We start from the raw sequence: 16,657 nt of genomic DNA, 5'->3' as shown, positions 1-16,657 counted from the left end.
TACTTGGAAATTGGATTTTGTGAAACTGAGGTCATTTGTGTGTGTGTGTGTGTGTGTGTGTGTGTGTGTGTGTGTGACAATATCAACAGAATTAAAAAGTAACAAATGCCCAATTTTAAACCCCAAAGGCTGACACACATCATAGTGGTAGAATGAACCATACCGCTCCTGAGTCTACTTCACTGTGTGAATCTAAAGAATGTGCTTCATGTTGCAAAGTGGGTATGAGTTCATACTCCTGCTGCTGATGCCTGTCCCATCCATCTTAGTTAACTTTTTCATATTATTACAACAATGGAGGACCTAGTGATCCAGAGATAAAACATTTCAGGTAAGCTTCAAATATAGAGGCTTGTGACTTAAGGACATTCTGTACTCTATGTGCTAAAGCGTTAAAGAATACATGCTAAAACAATGCTAATTTGTTGTTTTTATTTTGGTTGGAGAAGTGATTGTAAGTGAGGCCCTTTGGTTTGAGCCCCAAAAGCAATCTGATAACACTTTCCCACAGTCTTGTTAATCTCAAAAAGGCATCTGTGCTAGTGTTCTCCATCCTTTTGTCTCTTTATAAATTCTGCTGATTGTAATGGCTTTTATTTTCCTTACTTTGAATGATAGTGCTTCATACCACATATGTTGCTTTAAAAGAGTTAACTCTGTATGAACACTGAGCCTGAGCCGTAAGGAGATGGCATCATTTGTATTTAGAAGGTTAGGTTACAAAGAGGCAATGTGGTAGAAACATTAAGAGCACATGCTCAAGAACTAGGCAATATTGTCAAGTCCTTGCTTGTCTGTTCTGGCTTGGAGACTTCTATAAACTGAATTACATCCTCCCAAGACTCCTGTGTTGAAGCCTTAATTCTCTGTTTGAAGGTATTTGAAAGTGGAGTTCTCTGGAGGAAAATTACGCTTATGTAAGAGTGTGAGTGAAGACTTCATTATGGAATTAGAACTGTTAAGGGAAAGAGGCCAAAAAGCTGGCTCTCACACAGGGTGAAAACACAGCAAGAAAGAAACCTCTACACTTTAGGAAAACATTTCCTCACCAGAATCGGACTATTGACTAGAATTATGAGCAAAAAAATGTCAGCATGGTGACTCATATCTTTAATCCCAGTGCTCAGGAGGATGAGGCTGGCAGATCTCTGAGTTCAAGGACAGCCTGATCTACAGAGCAAATTTCCAGACATCCAGGGCTACACAGAGAAACCCTCTCACAAAGAAAAAAGAAAAAAGAAAAAAAAAAGAAAGGAGCAAAAATTAAATTGAATAAATAAAAAAATTTGTGTTTAGTAATGGAAAGTAACTTGTACTGTTTAAGTTCATAGGGTTTTGTTACATGGGCCAGAGGAGACTAAAGCAGAAGCCTTGACGAACGAACGGCATCCTCTTCCCCACCTTAGTGTACCTAGCTGCTTGCCACTGCTGATAAGTAACGATTTACAAGTAAAACAAAAGCCTAGTATCAGTCCTGTGAGAACGTCTGGGAATTTTGGGAAATTTTGAGTAGTTAAAACAAGACCTGTTTTACAAATGGTGAAGAGTATTGACCACATACTCATATTTAAAGTCTAGCTTCTATTTTGCTGTTAATGTTTGTGCCATGATGGGCCAAGCTCTTGGAGCACAGAGATAAATGATCTAAGTTCACTCACAGAACACAGTGTCAGCTGTCAACAATACTAGAATTTTGTTGAATAAAACAACCATAATCCTATCCCTAACCCTAACCCCAACCCTAAACTTAACCCTAACCCTGACCCTGACCCTAACCCAATTCTATCCCTAACCCTAACACAACCCATTTTGTTCAATAAATGAACAGGGATAAATACCACTATGTAGATTAATGTAACCTTTTCACTTATTACGTTTGAATCAAGTTCATTATGTCATATTTAATTAATAACGTTGATATTATGCTAGCTTTCTTGATAATACTTCTGGTAGCTAGAATTAATCCAGACATTGACCTCTGTAGAACAGAAATAAAGCAGGGGGAATGTAAAAATTCCAAGCACAATCTTTTTTGAGCATAAGAATAATTAAACTCCATACACACATAAGGAAAAATTTGTCAGGTAGTAATCCACGTTCAGAATCTATCATTACAGAATCTATCTTCATGCACAGGGAGGTAAAGAGTTCCACTAGCAGTCATCTTACAAAGCATTTCATAAATGACCATAGCTTAGTTTTTGTCGAATGGAGGTAAAAACACATTCTCTTCTTTATTCATCAGTATCTAAGGAACAATGTCATATTGCAAAGAATGTTGATAAGTAACCAAGTACATTGTCCTGAAGAAATACCTGTGTTCAGATGCCTTTCAAGTTCACAGTGTTTCTTTTGGGCATTCCATGCTGTATTTTTGGGACAGACCAAGGAATTGTTCACATAGACATCCAAACGCTGAAGTGTGGAAAAAAAAATTCCTACTAGAACAGCCTGTTAAAAGCAAATATTTGCATGTTTTTATTAGAGCAATTTAACAGAATAATTAGAACTTAGTTTCTAAAAATTGCATTCCAACTATGTGCACCTTTAATAAGATACCAAAACCAGTATTTGTGAACTTATGGAAGATATTGGACAAAGATTAAAAATATCTAACCATTCATATAGAATAATAAATTAGCCACTGTAGTAAGTCCCAGAAGAAGAGTGTAATGTAAGAACAATTATTAGGAATCCACACTAAGCAGAAAAAATGGTTCTTTTCAAAGATAATAAATTACAAAAGATTCTTTTGAATCAAAATTAAATTTGCGGTGTTTAAAACTATCTCATGAAACGTTGGCTGAAAGGCCCATAAAAGTCAGTTGAAACATGAAATATTCCCATAGGTTCTTGTAGATCATTGTGTAGGGTCTCATTCACAGAGATGAGTGTGGAGATAATGAAAGACAGAGGAAAGACCTGATCTGGTCTTTGCCAGAGGAAACTTCTAACATTTCCTTCCTGGCAGATGAGCGCAGACCAGTGGAGGGCAAGAGTGGATTCAGGAAGAAGAGTTGCTTCCATCTAGGGCAACGATAGAGTTGTTTTACTGAAAGACAGTAAGAGGTCCTCTGATGCTGGATGTTTGAAAACTCAACTAGACTTACAGTTGGATTATATAAGGAATGCAACAGAGTAAGATGGTTAAAACAAAAAGAATGACCAAGTTAAAGATGGAAGTGTTATCGCCTGGGAAGGAGGGAAGGGAGGAAGGAAGGGAGGAAGGAAGGAGGAAGGAAGGAAGGAAGGAAGAAGGAAAGAAGGAAGGAAGGAAGGAAGGAAGGAAGGAAGGAAGGAAGGAAGGAGGGAGGGAGGGAGGGAGGGAGGGAGGGAGAGAGGGAGGGAGGGAGGGAGGGAAAGAGGGAAAGTGGGAGGGAGGAAGGAAGGAAAGAGGAGGGAAGGGGGAGAGAGGAGGGAGGGAAGAAGGAAGAAAGGAAGGAAGGAGGAAAGGAGGGAGGGAGAAATGAAGGAGGGATGGAGGGAGGAAGGAAGGAGGAAGAAAGAGGGAAGGAAGGAAAGAAGGAAGAGAAGAAGGAAGAGAGGAAGGGAGGAAGGAAAGAAGGAAGGAAGGAGGAAGGGAGCGAGGGAAAGAAGGAGGAAGGGAGAGAGGGAAGGAAGGATGGAGTAAGGGAGAGAGGGAAGGGAGGAAGGAAGGAAGAAAATCTCTCATTGTTCCTCTGCTACCTGCTTGACCTGGCCAGAGGTTGTCTGCACCTAACATTGTAGCACTTTGAAGTCTTGTGTGTTTAGAAACCAGTCTGAATTATGGGACTACTCTTAAGCACTACACTTGTTTCCACTGACAGCCTGAATAAAGTTAATGCTCCCAACTGAATTCCACTTATAAGATTTGACATTATCAAAGATATTGAAAATAATACACTGAGAACACTGACATCAATTCCAAAGGCATATTTCTGGCATGTGTGTGCATCATAGCCACATGTAGGAATAAGAAATGCAAATCTGTAACTTTAAATAATACACAATTTTAGTATAAATTTTCAGGCTTGCTAGCTAGTCATGATATCATAGACATCACTGTCAACCCTTATATGTGGAGTACAGGAGTCAGTACGTATTGGAAGTGTTCGGTACATGCATGTTCTTTCACACAGAGAAAACCCGTCCAGATTAATACATGAATGGATCTTTTAAAATGAGCTGGTAGGATGACAACATAAAAAGAAGGCTGGAAAGAAAGTTAATTGCTAGTGGTGTGAAACTAATTATGATAACCTTTAAGGCATTATTTGCATCTAGGTTCACCTTATTATGCTCAACATTAAGCAGCATCAGCCGAAGATTCTGAGGACTGGTCCCAGTAAAGTAAACCTCATACGTTTTATTCAGAGCCACTATGCCATGGAACAGAGACAGTCTTCTTTGGCATGTATACCCCGCACACCAGCCATGGTCCTGTGGGCCTAAATCCATGCAAAATTAAAGTCCATGTACCTACTTATAGAATGCTAATTTTCCCCATACAATATGAAGACTCATTATATTTGAAGTATATTGCAAGTGTTCAGATACCTTCAAAGGCTCAAAAGCTCAGCATTTAAACTTAATATTTATCTGTCATCTACCCAGACTTCTAAGCTGGTTTTCAAATTTTGGCTAAGATGGAATCAACTTGCTCCTATTCTACTTTCTACTTTCAGGGTTAAAGCGATAACAATATGTCAGCTAGGATTTGTGTTATAGATTCACTTACGTAATCTATTCAAGACTCATCATTTTTCTGAGGTTGTTTCTAGGAAATCTGCTAGCACACATTGATTAAGATGGAGCTGACTAACAAAGAATGGACATTTGTATTCCTGAAGAAGACTCATCAATTGTTTGGAGGATATTGCTCATTTGTGTATTGGTTAACCTATAAATTCCACAACACATTTAACGTGGGGGAGCTGTGGAGATTGAACCTAAGGACTCATGCATGCATCCTACCTGTTTATCAACCCTTAACATAGGTTTTATTTTGAAGCAGAATTTCCCTCGATTTTCCAGTTTAGTCTTGTACTCACTCTGTAACCAGATACTCAGCAGCCTGCAGTATAAAGGTTAGCTAACAGGTTTGTCTGAATCAAGTCTTTATTCTTCTCTTATAGTAATAATAACAGTACCTTTTTTTAGACAGTTGTTTAGGCACTACTGGAGAGTTAATCTAATTAACGAACTAAAATCATCTGTGCACATTTTACCATCAAACAGATGCTCTAAAAAGCTAAGATATAGCATATGGTTTTCTAGTCAGGTCTAGACATTTCCAGAAAGAGTACAGCATAGTTTTCACAGCACATTTCTCTATTTCATTTCAATAAAAAATGAGATATGACTGACAAAAATCTCCTGATGTATTTCTTCATTATATTTGCTGAATTGTCTGGCTCACTTAGAAACTTATTAATATTTATAACTGCATTTCAATCAAAATTTAAATCAATATCAACTTCTAAATATCAAGGAGAATATACATCCCTTAGCACATAAAATATAAATCCCACTTTAAATATATCTTCTTTGCAGGCTTTAAAAAACAAACATGCAGAAATGTCTATGCATAAAATAAAAAAATATTGTAAAGACCAAAGCTATATATTAAAAAGAAAGAAAACTTAGCATTAATATTTAAAAGGAAATTTTAGTGATATTCACTAATTTTATTGTGAGTAATTTTCCCAAAGCCTATATGATTTTCATAATACATTCATGATTTTCTCGCTAGTATTATCAACTTTACACTTTTAAAAATTAATCAACACTGTTAAATTTAAACTCATTTATCAAAGAAATGATGTGTCACTGTGGGAAGTAGAAAACTTATACTTGTTTTCAGAATAGGTTAATGTAAAAATTAATATAACTAAATCTCTCCATCCTCAAGTCAGAGCAATTTGAAGAACTTCTCTTCTACCCCATCATTATTCATCAACGTCTCTGTAATTATTCTTATAGCCTCTGCTTTAAAAATGAAATGGCAGTATTTGACATTGATTGTTGGCTCCTGCAACTAAGTGGGGAGAGCCAGAAAATGCTGAAACTTTCAAATCTCTCTAATTTAGTGCCTTTGGGTTCTTTCATGGGTTTTAAATCAGTGGATTTTCTCGGAGAATGGCTGCTTAGTTGACTTCTACACTGTTTTTGACACTATGTTACTTCATAGCCATGGCATGGAAAACTGGGTGATCCAGGTTCTGTGCACTTTCCGTGATAAGCTTGATGAGAGGCTAACATTTGAGGCCCAGTACTATTAGGGATGCACAACGAATCCCTGGCCTGTGATTCTGATACCTTATAGAGATTATCCTAGTAATTGAAAAATTCTCGGTCTCCAAAGTCTATCTGCATCTCTATGGAAACCATTTCTTCCCATTTGCACTCCAGCTATCTAGGGCTAGATTGGGAGAAGCCTAGACACAGAACCTTCACAAATTATTCTTGAAGGTCAAAATCACAAGCTATGTGTTTATATAAACAACCACTATTAGCTTCAAAGTATGTCCAATGATCCATAGAATAATAATGAGAGGTTCACAACTCCTCTTACATATTCTGAATAATATCATCAAGCTTTCTTTTAATTTATATAAGGCAAAGTATATATAAGGCCAATCTTTTCCTTCAAAATATTTATGCATTTTTATCAACAAAAGTGTGAGACTGGAGAGATAGATGGCTCAGTGGTTAAGAGCACTGACTGCTCTTCTGAAGGTCCTGAGTTCAAATTCCAGCAACCACATGGTAGCTCACAACTGTCCGTAATGAGATCTGACTCCCTCTTCTGGTGTGTCTGAAGACAGCTACAGTGTACTCACATATAATAATAAATAAATCTTTAAAACAAAAACAAAAAAACAAAAGTGTGACAATCATTGCAGAACAACATTCCTCTTCCTTATCCTTTGTCTCTTTCCTCTTCATCGCCTTCTCTTCTTTTCCCTTTTAATACTCAATATGAAATAAATGTCTTGGCATTCCTGAATGAAGAACTACTAAAGAGTCAAATCTCACCATTGCACATAAATAATTCTTAAATATGGAAAGCAAAGAAGTCTTTGTATTTGCTAGATTTGTATGTAAGTAATTTTTCACATAGTTCTATTCATTGAATAAATGCTTTGACTAACTCGGGTCTATTTACACTGAGCTCTTACCATTAATGAGATCAATATAACCATTGCTCATGATAGCCACTGGGGAAAGTCTTCGCGTCTCTGTGTCAGAATCCAGGCTTTCAATTACCATCATTGCATATTCCATTCCAGAACACTGATAGCTCTGCCACTCTGGGATGTATTTACAGGTTGCATCTCTAATAATCCCTAGAAATATATGTAGTAATATTTTAGAAATGATAGGAAATCTCTGTAAAACTTCTTTCTTTTGTCTTTATCTCATATATACGATTGATTAATGGCACCTACAAGTTGTTAGTTCATCACTCAGTTCTTGAAAAAATGCATTTGTTTCATAAAATTGAGGGTTAATGAGCAAATAAGACTCAGCATACCTTTATGAGGTGCTTTCTCAGCAACAGGAATTCTACTTCCATTGAGGTATGTGAGCATGGCCTTAGGAATTCTGTAGTCTCCAATTCCCAGTTGGCTGTTTCCATCCCACTCGTACTCTGCCTGAGGGATCACTGACCCAGAATACCCCAGAAAGGAACCATCCAGGTCTCTAAGAAAAGATTTTCTCTTGGCATCACAAACCATGTCCACACAATCAGATGGGTTCACTTTACTGGGAAGAAGAGGCACAATGAATAGCTAAAGTCACTGAAGTTTTATTTCAGAAAGAATTTCTGGTAGAACAACGTAGCCTATGCAATTAACATTGCAATGAAGAATGGTTTTTTTCATGGTGTTTATTTGTTTTATTATTATGGATTTATTAACATTTCAAAATGACAAGTTGTACATGTGGTATATATTCTTAGAACTTCATGCTGTTATTCCATATTTTATATGATTATAGATTTTATTTTTGTGTATTGTTCACAATATCCTAACATTTATTTCTCTATATAGCAGATGGATGTCTATTCTATTGTAACAGGATGGAAATCTCTTTGTTGGTCAGGTAGTCTTTGTTAATTGTCTCACAAATGAGGTATTACTACTTACTATAAAACAATATGAATATTTAATAATAGTTGTCCATTTCACCTTCCTACCTGTTATCTTAGACTCTGGGCTAGTTTAAGGCTGCTACATATTCTTATAGAGTCTTGTCTATGTACACACAGATAAACTTGGATTGTGATCCTTCTGCTATATACTGATACCAATTCTTTACGTAATTATATTGTAATACCTTATACTGTTCAACCTAAAATGATATATTGATTTCATTTTTAATTACTTGTAGTATTAATTGATTGTCTTCAGATATAATAAAGAAAGACTGCTAAATATGAGATAGATCAACATTCTTTCTACAGATGTACTGTGTATTTAGAGTTGCTATGAAGTTGCAATGAAGAAATTTATTTCATCCATGATTTCTAGCAAGAATATAGTAGTAGAAAGCTTCGGTCTCTTATATGAAATGACCCAAAATATCTCTGACATTTTTTGTGTGTGATGGGACAGTTATCATCAACTGTCTCTATAATACATATACTTTGGAGAATTTCAATAAATACTTGAGTTCTTCATATGTTCTTTATGTTCAAGTGTGTGTAGTGTGGTTTGAAAAGCAAAATGGTCAGAGAGCCTCAAACTGTGTGTTCTATTTTCACTCAGGCTCCCAAGAGCCTAAAAAAGGTAGATTTTTTTCTGGTGTAAGTTATGGAAAAACGCCTTCCAATACAGAGGAAGAGAAGGAACATAGAGCATGCCTGATGTCTTCAGATAAGCTTCATTCTGATCTTACGAAATGTCTTGGAAAGTGAATTACATGGCAGAGCTATTACTATCTCAAGGTGATTCTCCAGAATCAGTCAATTATTTTCCCTTTATTGTAAGAGTGGTAATAACAATTTGTAATGCAGGGATTTCTATAATTCCAATGTTGAAAGAGGAGGCCCATGTCTGTTATTAACCAACACTTGGAACATTTGAAGATTGAGTGGCAAGGAAGAACTGGAGAATACCAATGATATCCACTATAAGTAAAACTAAAGGAAATGGTAACTAAAATCACAATCCAATATTCAGGACCTAGACATTAAAATTATACTTAAAATATGAAGGCTTCAATCCCCACTAAATATTCAGATGTTAATTGTATAATGGAAAGTGACTCTGTTGAATAAAACTACCAAAATATAATAATGTTAAATAAGTGAATGTTGGGCTGGTAACATCAAATTATATGAAGTTGAGCAACTTATGGAACACTATTTGTCTGGGAGGAAGCCTATACAGTTATAGGGAATTGTTCTTTCATAAGCTGGCTAAGTACTTTTGACAGAAAATTTCTTCTCTTGAATATTGTCTTATACCAGAATTCCTGTTCTATATGTCATAAAACACTATTTGGAATCGACTTGATTATTCAATAACTTCAAATTTATGGAATCATTTTTCTAGAAATGTCTTGATATTAACTGATCAGGAAAGGTCTTGGGTCCAAATTTCTATATAATTACAATCTTTGTAATTAGAATAACTGATGTGTAGTTCCCAAGCACAGTTTTGGAGTGAGCATAACAGGATATTTGGAAATAACAAGTAACAAAGCTTAACAAAAAGAAATGATACAGCAATATCTCTTACATATTATGATGACTCACGGAGAAACATTCTTATGGAAAACACAAGAAACCTGCTTCCCTGCACTTTGACTTTAGTAAAGATGTTACTGATGATGCATGAAAAATAATGTGAGAACGCATGCAGTAAAACTCAGTTTCTAAAACAACTGAGGATACTAAAATTTAAAGTGAAGTCTGAATATTCATGCATACTACTTTCCTCTAGATATAGCAGTTATTTTAATGTAGTAACTCTTCCTCAGATCTATCAGGGAACATAGAGCAGAAAGTTAATAAAGAAAATAATTTTCTTATTTATTTCATAATAGTTTTCATAATGATACCTTATATCAGGTCTATGTATAAACACTTTGGATTGTTCAATAGTGTCGATGAGTTGTATATTCTTCACATGGATTGGATGCTGTAAATCTTCATTTAAAGGATTAGTAATGAATATCACATTAGTTTCTTCAGAGCAAACATCCTTAAATCCAACAAATGTTGAACCTAAAAGATAAATAATAGAAAAATGATTGTCCTTCTCTGAAGGAAGATTTAAGGCCAGAATTATTTTATCCACCACATTCTTTCTCACTGCCATGAACATGGAGTCCTAGTTTGGCATGACAAAAGCACCTTCCATTATTTATGGTAGAGTATTGCAACTCAGTATCTGGGTAATCCTCTCCCACATTTTCTCTCAATTTGGCTGTGACACTTTGCTTAAATAATAGGACAGACAATATCGATTGTGGCACAAGAAAACATCTGGAGAATATTTTCATATTAGGGCTAGCAATCTTGATGCTTCTTGGAATTCCATAACTTTCAATGGGTACGTAAGCATAGGACACACGTGGCTCAGTCATTCCACATCACCATAGCTAGTGTCTAGCAATAGTAAAGAGACATCAAATTCCATAGAAGGAAGTAAGTCCATTTCTACATAACCACCGTGCATTTGTCCTATAAAGTAGTAGACACTCAACAACAACAACAACAAAAAACCCAGGGGACAATAGCTAAAGAATGACTTGTTTTAACAAAGTCTGGATTGCAAATCCACTGATTGTGAACTAATAAATTGTTCTAAACTTTAAGTTTTTAGGTTATTTGTTATGCAGCAAGAATGAACGGATACATTGTTTTTATTTTGGCCTCTGTTTATATTATATGCCCTTTGGGTTACATAATAGGCATTTTTAAAAATCATACTTAAAAATCTAATAATGCAAAGGCCATTTCCAAAATCCTTAAGTAAGTTTTTCTACTACACTTACAAAATGTATTTTGTTTTAAGAAATTCTTTGCAAGAATAATAACATAGATGTGTAGAAATGAAATGCAGTGGTAGATGCTGAATGTGTCTTGCCTAGATCTTTATTAAGCCAGTAAACTCAACTCCATCTCCTCCTGTAAGTGTGGACTGCAAACCATTCATAGCAGTATGGTTTTTAAAGATTTTCTTATGAGCACATATGGGCTCCCTTGCCATAAAAATTAGACACTCCTCATTATTGCTGATATAGATGTAGGCAGGCTCAAGCAAAATGAGATAAGAAAGACCCCTAGGAAAATATGGGGTGAACTCAAAGAATTCAGTAGCCCTCCTTTATACAAATGGTAAACGGGCTAAGAAAGAAATTAGGGGAAAAATACCCTTCACAATAGTCACAAATAATATAAAGTATCTTGGTGTAACTTCAACCAAGCAAGTGAAAGAACTGTATGACAAAAACTTCCGAAGTCCCTGAAGAAAAAAATTGAAGACAACATGAGAAGATGGAAAGATCTCCTATGTTCAGGGATTAGTAGAATCAACATAGTGCAAATGGCCATCTGAGTAAAAGCAATCTGCAGATTCAATGCAATCCCCAACCCAGTTCCAATACAATTCTTCACAGACATGGAAAGAGCAAGCCTCAGCTTCATATGTTGAACAAACAAAATAAACCTAGGATAGCCAAAACAATTCTGAACAACAAAAGAACTTTGGGAGGAGTCATAATCCCTGACCTCAAGCTATACTACTGAGCAATAGTGACAAAAATCCCATGGTTTTGGTTTGGAAACAGGTAGATCAATGAAACAGAATCAAAACCCACCTATGGACACTTGTTTTGACAAAGAAGCCAAAAACTATACAATGAGAAAAAAGAAAACATCTTCAACAAACAGCGCTAGTCTGACAGTCTGCAAGTTGAAGAATACAAATTGGCCCATATTTATCACCCAGCACAAAGCTCAAATCTAAGTGGATCAAGGGCCTCAACATAACACTGGATGCCCTGAATCTAATAGAAGAGATAATGGGAAATATCCTTGAAAGCATTGGTACAGGAAAAAGTTCCTGAACAGAACACAATGGCTTAGGCTCTAAGATCAACAATTGAGAAATAGGATCTCATGAACCTGAAAAATTTCTGTAAGGCAAAGTACACTGTCAATAAGACAAAACAGCAACCTACAGATTGGCAAGAGATCTTCACTAACCCTACATCCAAGGGAGGACTAATATCCAAAATATATAAAGAAATAAAAAAGTTAGACTTCAAAAAAAAAATCCAAAAACCCAGTTAAAAAATGGAGAACATAGCTAAAGAGAATTATCAACAGAGGAATCTTAAATGGCCAAGAAGCACTTAAAGAAATGTTTAACATCGTAAGTCACCAAGGAAATCCAAGTCAAATCGACGCTGAGATTCTAATTTACACCAATCAGAATAGCTGAGATAAAAAAAAAAAAAAAACTTAAGTGACATGTTTTGGTGAGGATATGGAGAAAGAGGAACACTCCTGATGGGATAACAAACTTGTACAACTACTCTGGAAATCTACTCTGGCTGTTTCTCTGAAAACTAGAAATAGTTGTACCTGAAGACTCAGCTGTGCTGCTCCTGGGCTCAAAAGATACTTTACCATACAATAAGGACAAGTATTTCACTTTGGTCATAGCAGCCTTATTTGTAATAGCCAGAAACTGGAAGTATCACAAATGTCCTTCAACCAGAGAATGGATACAGAAAATGTAGTTCATTTACACAATGGAACACTATTCAGCTTTTAAAATCAGGGACATCATGAATTTTTCAGGCAAGTGGACGGAACTAGAAAATATCCTGAGTGAGGTAACCCAGACCCAAAGTGGCATATATGAATGTTCTTATTGATAAGTGCATATTAGCCCCAAACTACAGATACCCTGCAAACCCAAAGAAGTTAACAAGAAGGAAGGCCCAAGGGAAGATGCTTAAATCCTACTTAGAAGGGAAAACAAATGGGATGCAGAGGGAGAGAGGGAGGGAGGTACTTAAGTCTGAGATGGGGAAGGGGAATAGGGGACAGGATCAGGTATTGGGAGAGGCAGGAGAGAGGCCCAGAGGTTCAGGAGCATGAATGGAAATATTCAGATGCTGCTGATGAGGTCTGGAGGAATCTCTAAGAAGTTTCAGAGACCTGGCTATCCTTAATGTGGGTAACCTTAGCAGAAATGCACAGCAGTATGGATATAGAACCTGAAGAGACCACTTCCAGTAACCAGACAGGATGGGGACTCCAACCCACCTACAAAAGTTTTTCACCCAAAATTGCTCCTGTCTAAAAGAAATAAAGAAATAAAAATAGAGGAGACTGAGTAATGGCCGACAAGTGACCAGCCCAGCTTGAGATCCATTCCACTGGGTAGGGAGAACCAATCCCTGACACTGTTACTGATGCTATGTTGTGCTTGCAGACAGGAGGCTAGCATGGCTGTCTTTGTGAGTCTTTACCCAGGACTGAGTCGGATGTAGATACCCACATCCAAGCATGCAATGGAGGTCAGGGATCTCTGTGGAAGAGTTAGGGCAAGGATGGAAGGAACTGAATGGGATGGCCACCCCACAAGAATACCAACAGTACCCACTAACCTAGACCCTTGGGAGCTCTCAGAGGCTGAGCCACCAATCAAAGAGCTGATCTGGTTGGACTGGTCCAAGGCCACAGACACATATATAGTAGAAGACTGCCTTGTCTGGCCTAAGTGAGAGAGTCCTAATCCTGAAGAGAGCTGAAGGCCCCAGGGCTGGGAGATATCCAGGGAAGGTCATCCTCTCAGGGCTGAAAGGGAGGATGGATGAAGGGAGGACTGGGAAGGAGCACATTTGAGATGTAATTAAATAGAATAATTTGTATCAAAATATTAGAGGTCTAGGGAGATGGCTCAGGGGTACAAGTGCTTGGTCTGCAAGCATTAAAACCTCAGTTCTAATCCCTAGAACCCATGCAAATGACCATGCATGGCTGTTCATGCCTTGTTAGGTCGGAGACAAGCAGGCCTTGTGAATCTGCTGGGCACCTGCTTACCCCAAACAATGAGTTTTCCTATCTCAAGGCAGTAAGACAGTGAACGACAGAGGCCAGGAAACATCCTGCCCTGGCCTCACACGAGCCCTCCTCCATATCCACATACATTCCCTCTATACAAGTATGACACACACCTACTACGTGCATTGACTTCACTAAGGAGCCAACCTTGAAATGGAATTTGAAGTGAGATTTCTTTTATTGTCATGTGAAATCATATTCAGCAGATTACTATAAAAATCAACTTAGATATATTCCACCACTAATGAAGCACTGTTAATTCATAGGCGCTTTACTGATGCCTGTAAACACTGGGCAGATTTATGAAGGAATCTATGTAAACTTGCCTGAGACATCCAAAAGGCCACTGATAGCGTTGTAACTCATGATCCCAGCATGAGGCTTCCGAGGCGCCATGTTGTGAGCTGAAGCAAATGTCGGCCAGCAAATCCCACTTCTCCCACCTTTTAGTAACAAGAAATAAATTAACAGAAATTGCGTGCACGTATGCATCAAAATCGATACTGAGATTCCCAATTTTTACCTGATGGGGGCCTAGAACTTCGATGGGCAGAGGTGAGTTCTACATCAGGACTGTCATTAGTTAAGACGTCAGAACAGTTAAACTCAGGGCTACTTCCAACAATTAAAGAGTTCTACCAAAAATAGCCAAAGAAGAAAGTATTAATGCTCATTCTTCCTAAAAGAAAATTATAATAATACTGAACTGTATGGTAAGAAAAAACAAACAAAAATTTTAGAAGTATACTGTTCATTAATCAAAGATTAATCAAAGGTAATGCTGAAATTGATGGTATCAACAGGAATGAGTCTCACATGAAAGCAGCCAGGAAGGTTAACACGCAGATAATTAGATTAAATGAAATATTCTGTTTCTGTGATGATAGAAACACCGACATAATTTAAAAAACACCAACATTTCCATCAATAGAAGAAATAGCAAGTGGAGGTGGTGTTATTAGCATCTCTGTTGTTTCAGAACAACCTTGGTGGAGAAGATGAAACAGCAGCGAACTGACACAGATTGCGTTGATAAAAAGAGGTGAGAAGAGAAGACAGGGGGTAAGGAGAAAGCGTGGCTACGTGATCTCAAAGAGACACCAAAGACACTATCCTAGTTAGACAGTTAACCGTTTTACTCTCCTCATTGTCACCATTTCCCTGCACTCATTTCTTACTTTAATTTTTACTGTTTTACTGGAAACTTTGTGGGACACAGAAGGTGGCATGTAGATCATTGAAAATATGCCCATCCCGTTGTTCACCAGGGTCACGTTAGAGATATGCATGCTCTCTGTGGTCTGAAATACAAGACGTAGTTTAGGCAGTGCTAAGAACAAGCACAAGAGAAAACAAGCTATCATCATTTCCATCACATTTACCTGAAAATAAATTCCATAGTCCCAGCATGTCCAAATGGTAAATCCTTGTATAAGAGAACAACCAGGAAGGCCATCCTGGTTCATGTAGATGCCATACAGCCCCCCATGGGCTTCATTGTTAAACCAGCTTTCCATGGGATTAGCCTGGCCTTTGAAGAAAATGTGGAATCAGAGATAACGTTACAAGGAATGTTTTATAATTTTAGCCATCACTACCAGTTAAAGATATTATTATGTGTGTGTATGTATATTTGTTTCCAATGTGAACGTTTTTAATGAGATAATATCTTAATGGATCTGCTATTCATGGTTCATTTTGCTTGGCATTACCTTTATTTAACTTGCCTTTTATTATTCATAATAATTGTACATTCACTTGGAAATTGTGTAGTCACTTACACCAGGAACTCCCCTAATTACTGTATCAATTTAAACAATCATAGACTTTGTTTGAAAGATTGTGAAGTTTAGATAAAGACAAGTTTAAACTTGAAATTTAAACTTGAAATACTGTGATTTCCATTGTGTAAAATTCACCCCCATCCTCATGCTTTTCATACTGCCCTTTCTGAACACATCATTTTTAAGAGTCAGCTTCTTTAAAAGGCTGTTACTAAACACCTGATTCAAAATAACACTTCAGTCCACTTCCATTATAAATCAATTCTTACCACTTGATATTTTATAAATTGTTCTTCTCTCCTGCTAGAATGTTAGCACAAGGAGAGAAGACATGTCTGCTTCATTCATCACTGAATTCAGAGATAGTGTTCCTTTAATGTATTTTGAATTGATATATGACCTTGGGAAAGCTGTTTTATCTCTTAAAACCCCAAGTTCCCCCGGGCGGTAGTGGCGCACACCTGTAAATCCCAGCACTCTGGGAGGCAGAGGCAGGTGGATTTCTGAGTTCAAGTCCAGCCTGGTCTACAGAGTGAGTTCCAGGACAGCCAGGGCTATACAGAGAAACCCTGTCTCAAAAAAAACGAACCAAAACAAAACAAAACAAACAAACAAAAAAACCAACAAAAACCAACAAAAAACCTCAGGTTCCATGTATGTAGACAGTTTTAATCTCTAATTCAGAGCTATCTTAAAATCAAATTAAATAAACAAAACAAGATAGCACTATATTGATACACTACATAACTGAAGATTTTAATGGAAGTGTTATTTAAATCCAAATTGGATCAATGGC

General features: G+C 37.0%; 1 protein-coding gene across 5 annotated transcripts in view; it reads right to left on the bottom strand.

The window, feature by feature from the left end:
• Nucleotides 1–16,657, bottom strand: part of Pkhd1l1 (PKHD1 like 1) — a 145,367-nt gene that overhangs the window by 14,340 nt on the left and 114,370 nt on the right. For all 5 annotated transcript variants that reach the window (XR_007974021.1, XM_052161688.1, XM_052161684.1 and 2 more), the window contains 9 exons: nt 15,460–15,608; nt 15,256–15,378; nt 14,601–14,712; nt 14,404–14,520; nt 10,054–10,219; nt 7,520–7,752; nt 7,164–7,331; nt 4,273–4,430; nt 2,316–2,451 (listed from right to left, as the gene is read on the bottom strand). Coding sequence is in view for 4 of the 5 variants with exons in the window: in XM_052161688.1 (XP_052017648.1) it covers nt 2,316–2,451; nt 4,273–4,430; nt 7,164–7,331; nt 7,520–7,752; nt 10,054–10,219; nt 14,404–14,520; nt 14,601–14,712; nt 15,256–15,378; nt 15,460–15,608 (1,362 nt within the window). In the remaining variant the exon portion in view is untranslated. The remainder of the gene's footprint in view (nt 1–2,315; nt 2,452–4,272; nt 4,431–7,163; nt 7,332–7,519; nt 7,753–10,053; nt 10,220–14,403; nt 14,521–14,600; nt 14,713–15,255; nt 15,379–15,459; nt 15,609–16,657) is intronic.

The sequence above is a fragment of the Apodemus sylvaticus genome, chromosome 17, assembly GCF_947179515.1.
Source record: "Apodemus sylvaticus chromosome 17, mApoSyl1.1, whole genome shotgun sequence".
Lineage (NCBI taxonomy): Eukaryota > Metazoa > Chordata > Mammalia > Rodentia > Muridae > Apodemus > Apodemus sylvaticus.
The sequence above is the reverse complement of the archived record's forward strand: the minus strand, read 5'-3'. Positions and strand labels throughout refer to the sequence as shown.